Source organism: Eleginops maclovinus, chromosome 6 (genome assembly GCF_036324505.1).
Source record: "Eleginops maclovinus isolate JMC-PN-2008 ecotype Puerto Natales chromosome 6, JC_Emac_rtc_rv5, whole genome shotgun sequence".
Taxonomy (NCBI): Eukaryota; Metazoa; Chordata; class Actinopteri; order Perciformes; family Eleginopidae; genus Eleginops; species Eleginops maclovinus.
This window is the reverse complement of record NC_086354.1, coordinates 9,720,316-9,733,424: the sequence shown is the minus strand read 5'-3', so window position 1 is coordinate 9,733,424 and position 13,109 is coordinate 9,720,316. Positions and strand designations below refer to the sequence as shown.

At 38.5% G+C, this 13,109-nt stretch overlaps 1 protein-coding gene across 2 annotated transcripts in view; it reads left to right on the top strand.

Annotated features, from left to right (window-relative positions):
- astn1 (astrotactin 1) overlaps positions 1 to 13,109 on the top strand; it is a 337,331-nt gene that overhangs the window by 204,235 nt on the left and 119,987 nt on the right. For both annotated transcript variants that reach the window (XM_063885659.1, XM_063885658.1), the window contains one exon: positions 4,120 to 4,308. In XM_063885659.1, the coding sequence (XP_063741729.1) occupies positions 4,120 to 4,308 (189 nt within the window). The remainder of the gene's footprint in view (positions 1 to 4,119; positions 4,309 to 13,109) is intronic.

The following is a 13,109-nucleotide window of genomic DNA, read 5'->3' as shown; positions in this document are numbered from 1 at the left end:
TACAGATTGTATAGCACTGAAAGGAAGGATGTGATAGTGTCAGAGAGTGACGTTTAAAGTCTGACCTTTCAAAAACATTTCCAGGGTTTTGTCTAAACCGGGGGTGCTGTGCCCTCTTACTTTTCGACTTTCGTTGTGTAAATTACTCCTGAAATATGAAAATTGTGTCAAATAGACCGCCAGACGGCATAGACAGCTTTGTTTTTAAGGAGCTCTGAATAAATAGGGGATGAATGCCTGGTGGGACTTCTGGTGGACGAGTGGCAGGCTGCTGCCTGCCACTCGTCCACCAGAAGCAATTGAGTGGAAATCCATTCAGCTTACACTGAAACTCTCTTTTCTGAATTAGATTGTTTATTTTACGGTCCTTTTTTCTTTAGAGGAAGTAAAGATACAGTAACTCTGGATGTATTTGTTGTTTGAGGTGCAATATATGAGTCAGCTTTAAGACATGAAGAAACTATTATTTTCCGCTTCGTTTGGAAAGGTGGCGTGGCCGTACATTTGTCCAGAAGTGATGTTTGCGTCCCTCATACTATTTGTTTGTAGAAAAAGCCCTTACTATATCGAAGTTGATTGAGTTGTGAGAAACATTTTTTTTCTGCCACTCTGACTTTTCAAACAGATTATACAACTCATTTGTGACAATATTTGGACAGGAGGCCTATCAACCGGCATTCCTAGTCCCTCATATTTTCCTTGATATATAAAATCTAAAAGTGTAATGTATTTCATAGGGCTGTATTTAGTGTTAAAAAGAGGCTGCTACATGCCAGTACGATGACAGATATTGAAGCAGATAGATGGAAAGGAGTTCCGATTCAGAGACATGCATTTCACTTCATTCCTCTTGTTTTGTCCCTGTCCCTCTGATAGCCTTTCATTTATCACAAAGCTCTGTATCCATGGCAAGACCAAGGCGTTCTGACAGCGCCTGCCATGGAAACTTCACAGAGTAAGATAACTGTGGAAAGGTATTTAGTCAAGCAATACTTCTTCTGAAGGCCGCTCCTTGTTGCTGACACATCGAGGATTATACTGACTATTCCCCACGGGTTTCTCAGTACTGAATGTTTTATTCTATAAAAATAAATCTGCCTTACTTTCTTTTCATTTGCCTCACTAGATAACTTGGATTGTCCTGTTGGCAGTAAGAAGTAAAGGGTGAAGTTAAAATCTGTTGAAATATTAAATGTATTCATTCTCCCTGGCTGGAAGTGTCATCCGATAATTTGGATTTTTATCATGTTTCAGGTGCATGCATTATTCATAAATCCATCATAAATAGTTTCCATTCTGATAAGTGCCGCTACCCTACTGTAAATACAGCCATGACACCTCTAATGCATTTCCAATGGTGCTGCTGTGGTTTGAAAGTGGTTGCCATGTCTGCTTTCTGTTTTCACTCGGAAGCAACTCTGCACCCTTATTTTCACTCCCATTTACCACTTAAGCTCATGATAATTCCACCAAAGGGGTGATTCTACAGTTTTTTTTTAAAAACTCCGATAGCGAAAGCCCCCATCGCTCATCCTCACGGCGCTTTCTGTCTCTCACTTCAGTGGCCTCCTAATTTAATTTTGGAGGAGAAGTAAAAACGAGCGGAGCGTGATTGCTGAGATATTAATACTGCATGGAAAACGATAATGATAAATTGCTATTGCACTTTTGTTTTCCAATATTTACGAAGAAAAAATCCTATTTTCTATAGTTTGGTAAATGTGAATTATCAGACATACATTCTCCTAAATTTCATGTTGTAATTCTGCGGCATAGTGAGTTGAGTCCACATTAGAAGATGTTCATCTTGTTTGTCTCAATAATGTACCCATTAACTTCACTAAACTAGCTGATAGTGAGTTGACGTTTGCTCAACGCGAGGTTGTGGCTCCTAGCTAGTTAGTTTCAATTCTATGGTTACGTCCCCTTTTAGCTTGTGCTGCCACATACAGCTGTCATCTGATTGGTTGCACGCCAAACTAACTAATAGGGAGCTGTTTTACCGCGCATAATATGAATGCAGAGGCAGTAGTAGCTGTAGTAGGTCCTTTATTTCACTATTGTGGGTAAAAAAAACTGTCATTTCAGTTTAGGTCTCAGCTAGGACATAAAAACGCCCGAGGGATATTCGCTGTCTAAATAAGCTATAACAATATCCTTCACCCCGAGGTTTTTACCACCACTTATCCTGGTCTAAAGAAAGAGGAAAACGCTAATCTTTAACCTTTGAGGCGTTGTGACATTGTCACATTTCACATGACATTGTCACATCGACTCGAGGGTTATCATACCCAGTCAGAGATTAGGCTGCATGTGATCAAGTGGACTCTTAACCATATTTAGAAAGAGATAAAAACATGTACATTGATTTAAGGCAGAATTCCTTTGTTTTTTAAGTAAAACATTGATAAAACAAATACAAATCCACATAATACAACTCACAGTGGCCAGTGTTTTGTTTCCTTTTGACTCCTGTGAAAGGATTTCAAATATGAAGACAGTGTGATATGTATTTGCTGTCAGAAAGTAACTATAACATTTCACAAGGAAACTACAGAGGAGATCAATGAACAATAACTAAGCAATATGGGTCTAGAGTTTCCTTTCAACCAGGGAATTTCAATGGAAACTGCTACAAGATACAATTCTAAACACTAACAGACCCAGGTTAAAAGGATTTGGATGGCATGTTGGCCGACAACCATATGTATGAATGCACATGTCTAATGGTGTGCGATAACCTTCTTTGTCACTATGTATAAAAGAAAGCACTATGCCCTATTTTATAAACCCAAAGGTTTTGATGCTTATCATACAACCTTACTTGCTCTGGTATTCAATAACAACGGTTTGCTAACTGTGAAATATCTGATGTTGCTGCAGTTCACTGACTTTTTGTGTTTTCGTTTCGCTAATTTTCACAGTTATGCCCCAAAGCTTAAAGCCCAATTTTGGCACCGCAGGTTACTCAGGCCATTATTAGCTGTTAATTTTTTCAAGATCAACATCAAACTTCACGTGCACAATTCTATAAGTGAAGAACAACTGATAGAGTAAGAAAAATAGGGTGGTATGACTATAAAGACAGAGTTACAGTACAAAGATTCAACAGTTCTCCCATTCTGTTTGCAACTGGTTTCACAACACATTTTGCTATCATCTTTCTTCATCAGGTATTCTGATTACGATCTTTCATCCGGCATTATATAACACTTTCAAAGTGTTTGGGCTATGTTACATTACACACACTAATTAGTTTTATGTAAGCCTGTGCTCCCGGTCTATATTTGGTCACTGTATCTCCGCACTGTGTGGTTGAAAGGTTTCATGAATAGTAAGCAGTGGGCTCAGATAACCTCTAAACCTGTTTAAGACGCCAGACGGAAATGGTCAATGCTCATGCTGTTAATTCAAATGCAGCATGTGCCTTTTAAAAAGTTTGACAGACATGGACTAAAACAGGAAAACATGTTTTTTTAAGTAGAGTTTTACAGAGTTTGAATGTCTGTATCTACATTTATATTTTGAAGTAGATGGTTGATATAATTATGATTTTGTGAGCTGCACTACGTGATTTTGTATTGATCTATACAGCACTTTGGTTTACAGGTTTTAAAGTCCTTTATAAATAAAATTGGATTGGATGCAAATTCCTTAGTTGGTTTGGTCATACTAGCTCAAAGTAATCCCATTGCTACCTCGCCCCTCATATCATACATTACTTTTACCTATATTTCCTGCAAGTTATGTGTCTGACACCCTTTATTAACACTAAATCACTATCACTAAAATGATTAGAAACTAAAGATGAGAATAGGCATATTGCTGGATATGAACAGTAGGAAACACAGGGCTGGAATTCCTATTCTGTTGTGCAGAGTAGTTACAGTCAGGGTTACCAATAGTTCATGCTAAGGCCTCAGCTGCATTTATCTGTGATCCATGAAGATCCTGTGAGGCTTTACAGCTTTCTTCACCTTAGTGATAAAACCCTTACAGTGTCCCGGAAATTGCTGAGTAAACAAAATGTATATATTTTTGTATTCGGTTATATTTTTGGTTTGTTTCTCATTTGGATTCCTTTTTTTCTTTTCTATTTTTTCCCCTCCATCTTCCCAGCCTTCAGCTCGGCCATTCATTCTCTGGACGGGGCAACGCAGCGGAGCGACTTTGTCTCCATCCTCAGGGAGTTTGGGAACCATTACGTGCAGGAGGCAGTGTACGGCTTCCAGGAGTCCTGCACCATCTGGTACCCCAACAAACAGGTCCAGAGACAGCTGTGGCTCGAGTACCAGGATATTAGCAAAGGTAGGACACACACAAGGAATTATGTTTATAAACAAAAAAAGAGTAACGTAATTGTTTTGCCCTGAGCATAAGGCACACAGTCAATTCTTTCAATTTTCATATTCAGAGCCAGAAATTACATTGACACAAATAATGGTGATTTTATGCATGTGTGTGGGTGTGTGATGTTCTGCATTATTATGTTAAAATGTAAAAATTGGCAGGGGTCTTGAGCGTACTCCAATAATCGAGAGAATTCATGCCAGGAGAAATCTTCACATGGGACCTCTTCTTTACAAAGCCCCTCTTACATTCCCTTTACTTTTGGTTGTATACTGTTGTGGAGAGATTTTACTTGACTTCCAGCGTGGCAGTCTTTCATACATTCCTATGTGTGTGGCCATCCACACAAAGGTTTCAACCATTAGGTTTTTGGTCTTAATTCTAAACGGAAATACTTCTTGTAGATTGCTTTGGCAGAGCTTTGACAGGAAGTTACGGATTTGAATGAAACCCTTTGCTGATTTTAATTGCACCTGTATCAATGCAAAGCACCTGGATGTTCAAGGTTCATGTGCAACTGCTTCTATTTGGACAACATTTAACCATGGATGCCACCAGAACTAATACTTGTATGTTAGCATCGACTGGTATCCAGGCATTTTCTTCAAGATACATGGTAAATACATTACAGCCAACGGCACTACCATCTGTTTAATACTCGCACTGAAAGAGAGTGTGGTTGTAGTTCTGTAGAGTCTGTGCTTGGCACAATAATCACCATTGTTATATCTTAAGCAATTACAGAAACTACACAAGCGCTCTCCAGAACATCTTGAACCACCACTACTTATGTGAACTTTCAAAGAAGCAGCGTCTTTGCTCTTTGTCTTATTTATCAAAATGCCACTATATGTCAGACATCAGTTTTTGTGTTACCTGTTCTTGTTTTCTCAGCAGAGGTAAGACATAGTACTTCTATCCCAGCCATTTCACGTCAATGGCTCCAAACTGTCAGCTGTTTTGCTCTTTGTTTGCCTCTGCCACTTCTCTTCCCTTCCATTACTTAGTGCAAGGATACCCATGTTGCGCGCCACTGTTAGCTCCCAGTTGCCTCCGTGCTGACATATGGCATTAGATGACTTTTGACGTTTTCCCATCCTCATGGAAAGTGCATTACTCTTCATTTTGAGACACCTCTGACAGCCTAGGCAAAATGTAATACAGTGCATATCACTTATTACTGTCTTTTTAAAGTAACAAGTTACATTACATTATTACTGTCTCTGAAATGTTATGCGTTACTTTGAGTTACTTTAAAGTTACCAAAATAACCGCAAAAGTATGGCTTTAAATGCTAAAATGTAGTTTATTGCAGCTCAATAATTAAAGCTATCTATCTGTCTGTCTGTCTGTCTGTCTGTCTGTCTGTCTGTCTGTCTGTCTGTCTGTCTGTCTGTCTGTCTGTCTGTCTGTCTGTCTGTCTGTCTGTCTGTCTGTCTGTCTGTCTGTCTGTCTGTCTGTCTGTCTGTCTGTCTTGCTATCTATCCGGCAGTAGCCTACATGCTGAAAATTAGGAAAAGAGCTAGAAATTAAACTCATGCTCCGTTTAAGTGAGCTAAATAATATTTGATACCGGTAACATTACATCGCTGTGTGTTATTAATAACATGTTAGTGGAGCCTCTGCACGGCCCAATAACCTGCTGTATATGAACGAGTCTCTATGGCAACGTTAGCTCACCTTGTCATTGGTGTGTTAACAGGGATTTTCTAAAAGCCAGCAATTCCACAGAGGACAGAGGCTGCAGATCTTCAACACTCCGCCACGAGTCTCTTAACTTCTCGGGGTTCAAGAGGCATGCAGACCCAGAGAAAGTTACCTTCTTTAGCTTTGACTCAGCGCACTCCTGTCTTTTTCTTTTCTTTTCTCCGAGCCTGCAGCGAATCTGTTTCTGCAGCCATCTTAACCGATAGTAAACAGGCTTAATGAGTTACTATTCTACCTGCACAATTGTTTCTATGGTGTCGGAATGTCTCGCGATGTTTGTGAATTCTTAGAAACAAAACACCACATCATTTCGGGTTAAAATGTGTTGTAACTGCATTACTGAGAATTGTAACGGGTATTATATTACCCAAATTTCAGAAGTAATGCATTATATTACTGCGTTACCGCAAAAAGTAATACATTACTGTAACTCTGTTACTTTTGTAACACGTTACACACAGCACTGAGTGTTGTTGGGATGTGTGTAGCCGATTTAAACAATTATACCATCATACTCAATATCCATTTAATGTCCTGAAGTTTCATGTATTTTCTTGGATTGTAATTTGTTCCTATAATGTGAGAGAAAATATAGAAAAATTGTCGGCCTATTTGCAAATTTCCCAGTATTTTTGTTTTACTTAAATTCCCATATACAACTGTTTCTACTTTTGCTATAGACCAGGTTACAGTAACAGCAAGTCATACAGTTTTTCCCTCAAACAACATTTCTGTTGTTATCAGCTCGCACAATAAAAACATTGGAAATCTGAACTAGTTTGAGGTCCAGAATGTATTTTCCTGACAAACGGACAAAAGGAGCAAGGTGATTACATTGGCCTGTGAAGGCCTGAGATGATTCAATAAAAGCTGGTAACTGTTTCAGCCGGGCTCAGGACCATTCGTTTCGAGGAAAGGAAATAGATTCCATTGGCAAAAACTCAAAATCAGAGTCATCTTTCTTAATCTCTTCCTGGCTTCTTGGAAATGTCCTGGCCTTTTGGAGGGAGTAATGAGCTCACAGGAGAGTTTGATGATCCATGTCCTTGCCCTTTGCTCCAAATACCTGACGCCTTCCATATTCAGTGTGAAGGCTGGCCGATCATTTTCTGCACCTGCAGTGTAAAGGCTTATTTATGTATATGGTTAATAGGGATGAAAACGGTATGCTTTTCAGCACTGCACAGGATATTTTGCACTGCATCAAGAGAGAAAGAGTTGTAGTCACCTTATTTGTTTCATGGCAGCAGCTACAAGGTGGTTTATATGATGAGCAAAATCTATTTGACGAAATCCAATACTTAGTGATCCGCTTAGGAAACAAACACAAAAGGGGGAAAAAAAACATCATTTTTGTGAATACAAGTATCACCTGTATCAGTCACGTTAGTAGAGACGGGGCCATAGCTCATTAACCGCGGTCAGTCTGTGTGCAGTGTGTGTTTGACCACGATGCCTTGTCGGGGTGATTAATAGCACTTCTTCCCTGCACTTGGTTGTGATACGAGTTTCCTATTGTCAGACAAATGACCTCAATTACCACGGCAGAGATCAGACACGAACAGCAAGAAGGCTGCTGCAGCTCCGTTCATGTTGCAACGCTTTATTACATCAAAGAAATGCATTTGATCGGAAAGTTAAGGGCCCTTTTAAAGGCTCCAGCTTTAGTTAACATGTGAGATTAAGTTAATACATTATGGTTCTTTTACCGAATAAATGTATAGGATAAATCCTGATCAGTATAACTCAACATATACTGTGGTGCTGGACTTCCTTCAGCCACATGTAGGTGACCCCCTACACCCAAAACGTTTAGAGGGGCTACCACATTATGCAATATGTGTAAATATTCCTTCCTTTCTTGGGCTCATTGCTTTGTTTTTCCAGCTTCATTGTTTGGCTTGCTCTTTTAGTGTCCCCAACAGTATTTTCAGCATTTGAAAGCCATCATATAAACTCACCATAGGCTATCTGCCCGGCATCAAACAGCGAGAGAAAGTTAGCAACTTACTCGTGCACATAGTGGAACATTGGAAATACATTTATCATGTTCTCATAGACATGACTTCAAGTGAATGGTAACTGGTAAGCAATTTAATTTGATACTATGTGAATGTCGCCCCGAGGTGGCCTGCAGCAATATTTAAGAGCTTTAAATGTTCTAAAGAAGTTGAGAGAAACATGAACAAATCAATGGAGAAATAGCAGAGAAGAGATGGTTCTCGAGTCTCTACCAAGTTACCAAGCATCTGTGTGCTGGCATTTTCTTACATTTTACTAATTTGTCTGTAGTTTTCTAATTGCACCACATACAACCAACTGTGCCTTTAAGGTCTCCTATTATGCTATATCTGAACAATATATTGTAGGGCAATATCATGACAAAGCTTGTTGCAGAGGGGATTTAGCTTGCTGACTGTATATGGGGGACGATAGGTTGGGACGTGTCATGTGGGCAGGACGTTGCAAGGAGTTCAATGTAAACCCACCATTCGGTTATGACGTCATAACCGAAGCAAATCTGGATCAGCTCGTTTGTACCCCCATTTTTAGAGATGTGGGTAAGGAGGAAAAGAGAGAGGGTTGTATTTTCTGACATTTTGTGAGTCTCCTTACACACCGGGGACACATATTTATGTATAAAATACATAGTGCATTTTGCATAATAGGTGACCTTTAAAAACTGATTCCGATACCATACAGATTTGGAAGGTTAGGTTTCAACAATTATATTTTCATTTGTGTCGCCGCATGAGGTTCCGGCTGCTCCCAAAATGTTCAAGAAATGCTTTGAAACTTCTTTAAAACAGCCAAAATACCAAAGGTGTCTCAAACTGCCTTCAGAAAATACACATCACAGATGTTAATATGATTAGCCACATTTAGCTTCCCTCATCTCCCGTTCACTTACTGAACCGTCACACAGGAAGTTTTGTTGAAGCCCAGCTTGCTTGAAAACTGTTTCAAATAATGACTTACTTTGGAGTCCTTTCAGAACACTCCAACACCAATTAAATTCTGAATGTGCTTCAAAAGCACCAAAGGTGACATTATGGAGCTTGTTACATTGTTAAATGTCAGATCAAATTGAGAATATTTAGAACAATCAAAGTTGCATCTGCAGTCAACAGAAAGCAACACTTTAATGTCTTCCTATTGTCTTGTTCTTTTAATATCTACAGCTTTGTCTCTGGCTCCCCAGCTTCCCTACTTACTTTCTCTCTCAATTAAATCACTGTGACCTCCTTCTTCAACCTCGGCGCCCACCGAGTCAGGTTTCAGCTCTTCCCCAACCTCCGGCGCAGTGTTGCGTGTATGTGTGTAAAGTGTGATCACCCTGCCAGCATCCAGGTAAAAATAGGCATCCTATTTATTCTATTAGGCCTGTCATATTAACAAAGAAACAGTGGAGAAAGTCTCGCTCTGGGGCAGGAGATTGGAGCAGGGGGAGGGGTAGGAGAGTAATGACCCCCGCAACCCCTCTACACTCGAATGCAACACAAACACCTAAGAGAAGCACCACCTGCCTGGCTACCAGCTGGGAATCATGCAACACCTGCTATACACATTAGTTAAACAAAAAAAAGACATCCAGCTGATTGATGTAGTCTATAGTCTCTAGGATAGCGTAAGTTTAAATACATGAATACTTGGCGTTTAAAAATGTTTTATAGCTTTGTAAGGATTATTTAAATGATTACAGGAATAATATTGCGTGCCTAACACGCTGATATTTCATTGTATGTTAAGATACTATTTAAAGGGGATTTCTGTGCAAAATATGTTCAAATAAACACAATAAAATAAATAAATAATGAACATAGGAGAACAACGGTAACAGTGTTCATTATTAATGGTAAGTGAATACTGGGTTATATAAAGGCCTTGTATAAGAGGGAATACAAATAGGAGTTGATAGTCGAGAATGGCTACCGCATTAATCTGACTGAAAGGCTGTGACGTTTTAACCAATTGATCAAACAGCAGTGACTAGCGTATCCGTCGCTTGCTGTCATTCTTCATTTGCTTTTGCATTTTCATTAGCCAGGAAAAGTAAATGTAATCTTTGCAATTTTGATTGAAGCATTGGGGATTCAAGAGTTGTTGTTCTGTGTGATATAACATTCCCATGTTCTTCTTCACACCTACCATTTTCTGAAAAACAGATTAGGGCATAAACTCAACTTCTAACATTGATTTCAATCCATGGACCATGGACAGTTTACTAACATGCAACAAAGAACATTCATTAAAAACTTCAATGACACTTATTATTTTTTTGAGAGATGTACAATATCGGTAAGTCTGTAGGTATCAATAGGATTCAATAAATTAAATGATGTGACTATAACATGAAATACCATGAGACTGAGTTGGTAGGTAAGGTTTATGTTAAATGTTCCATAAACCTTTTATACTGACTATACACCTGTTATATATTATTATAGATGTTAATTATTACATCGTTTTTTTTTATTCTCCATTATGTGTTTGCAGATATGTAGGTTCAGTTACATATTTATTTTGAAACTGTTATATGTTAACCATTAAATAATGAATAGAATTGAATGATATTATATATTCACATGCTACATAGTATCCCTTTAAATCTGCACATGCTGCTGTCTAATGTTGAACATATTTATAATTATAGAAAGTGTTACCACATGAAAGAATTTATTTATCTTCCAACGCTAGTTACGTTTCAGATACATTTCAAGAAAAGATAATAGGGAGCTTTTCCCTTAATAATAAAACAGAATATATGATCAGATTTTGTATATTGTTAGACAGTCTCCAAGTGTGATGCTCTGTTTGCTGGATGCTCTTCAAGGGCTTTCACTGTTCCCATGTAAACACAGAAATAACACTGAGAAACTCTGAAATGTTTTCTGACCAAATGTCATATTGTATGCTCTTATCCTAAGGCTATGCAATGTGCTATAAATATTTCACACATTCAACACGCGCTCTCGGTCTCCAAAGGTTGGTCGGTCGGAGTCTTGCACTTTTCTCCAAAGTAGATCCCAGTCGCCATAGATACACTTTTCATGGAATGTTTCTGTAGATATTTTTCTTTCAACCAAGTAGCCTGCAACCATGAAGTAACAAAAGAAAAAACAGAGACTTTCTGTCCACAGTAAAGCCAACCAACAACAACCCACCTATAAACCATTTCAGCAGGGAGGAATGTAGAGTAATAAGACATTGCTTAGGTTTCCGAGGTTATGAAGTGCCAGTATTGTACACGCTTACATCACATTGTGTTTATCCTGACAGACTGCCACATTACTCAACTATAGCCGATACACTAGCAACTTTTAATTCTGATATCAATGTAATTACGAATGTAAACTGTAGATAAAAAGAAGGGGTTCAAAACACGCCTTTAAAGTAAACACAACATTTCTATGATGAGTTTCATAACCACAGAATACAAACATATCTCATCTGCAGGAGAATTTCTTCCTGTGATGTTTTTAATAGAATCTTTATCAGATCATTAATGATGGAATTCTAAATGACATGATTAATAAACCCTCTGTAGCACAAAGCTATTGATACCGATTATACTTGGATACAGACAGTGTGCTGCCTAGAGACTTTATAAAACACTCAGTAGCAGTGAATTAATGTATAGTAATATTCAATACTAGGCTGTATTAATATATATGTAATGTGTAAACATTATTTTTACACTAACTTCAGATGAATCATTTATTGATTTATTTCATTTAAAAAACAGATTATAACCTTCTGAAATATGCAGATGTGCTGGTTTTCTCTTTTTTCTATGTGGTTCAACCTCACCTTGGACTTCTATTATGGACATTTTTTGCAGCTATTTTACATTTAAAAAAAAACTATTATACAATAGTCCCAGCCCTATGCTGTGCATTCATTACCTTCTGTAATGACTCAATGTCAGTGTAACTCTTTGTCAAAAATTGTTACAGTCTTAAGACACTTCCGTCCAAGCCACTAGGTATAAGAGGTTTAACAGGATGGCCACTATATAGAAGTGTCCACTCTGTACTAAGTGGGACAGAGGATGAGAAGGGGATGGGGACATTGGCTCATCTGTTGCATAATTTATTAAGAAGCTGATTTGTTTGTGTTAGCAAACTATGAAACACCTGATTCATTTCAGTGATGAAAAAGATCAATACCAGGGATTCCTGAGGCCGTTTCACTGACCCAACAGGCAAATGCAAGTATACAAACCAACACATTACAGTGTTTGTTCTCTTTAGTTGTGTGATGTGTTTTCCTGTGTGGCACCACTAATATAAAACTACATGTTGTTGGGCAAACCTGTGTTGCAGAATGACTCCAAATGATCCTTGAATAACTTGGTTGGTAAAACAGTTTGTAATGGCGGCTGCTACAAAGGTCTGAAGTAAATTGGTTGGATAAATAGCTTGTTATAAAGGGCAGAGATGCAGTGAGTTTTCTTTAGCTGGGGGCAACCATTTTGTAAATCACACATTGAAATGTCTGCATCGGGATACTGAAAAAAATACATAAAATAATGAGGAGGTTTTCCCCCAACCTTTGAGGATTGTCTGGCTACTTGAGATTACAAATAAAAAGGTAGAAAAAGTGATAGCTAAAGCAATGAGCAATCCTAACACCTTTACTCCCACGTAGGGTTAATATTCCAGGATGTGTACGGTCTGAGGAAACATTTTAGAGACTTGGCATGGTATTGTTTCTTTCTGACCTCTTTTTTTCTCCTCCTGAAAAACTGAACTGTAGTTATGAAAGACAGATGAGGTCAAGGAGTGACAGTAAAGCATGAGTCCAGTCAGGCCCTCAGGGGGGGAACAACTGTGGAGAAGAAGGTGAAAGAGGTGAGGAAAAAGAATGAAGCTGTTACACAAAAGATGGAGTGAAGAGCTGTATGAAGAAATTGTAGACTTCCCAAAGAGAGAAAGAAAGAAAAGTTCACAGTGAAGGAGGAAAAAGGAGCAGATCAAAAAAAAAGAGCACAGAATTTGTTCGACAGGAAGGAGGAGGAGAAGGGAGAGTAGAGATGTTGGGGAGCAGCT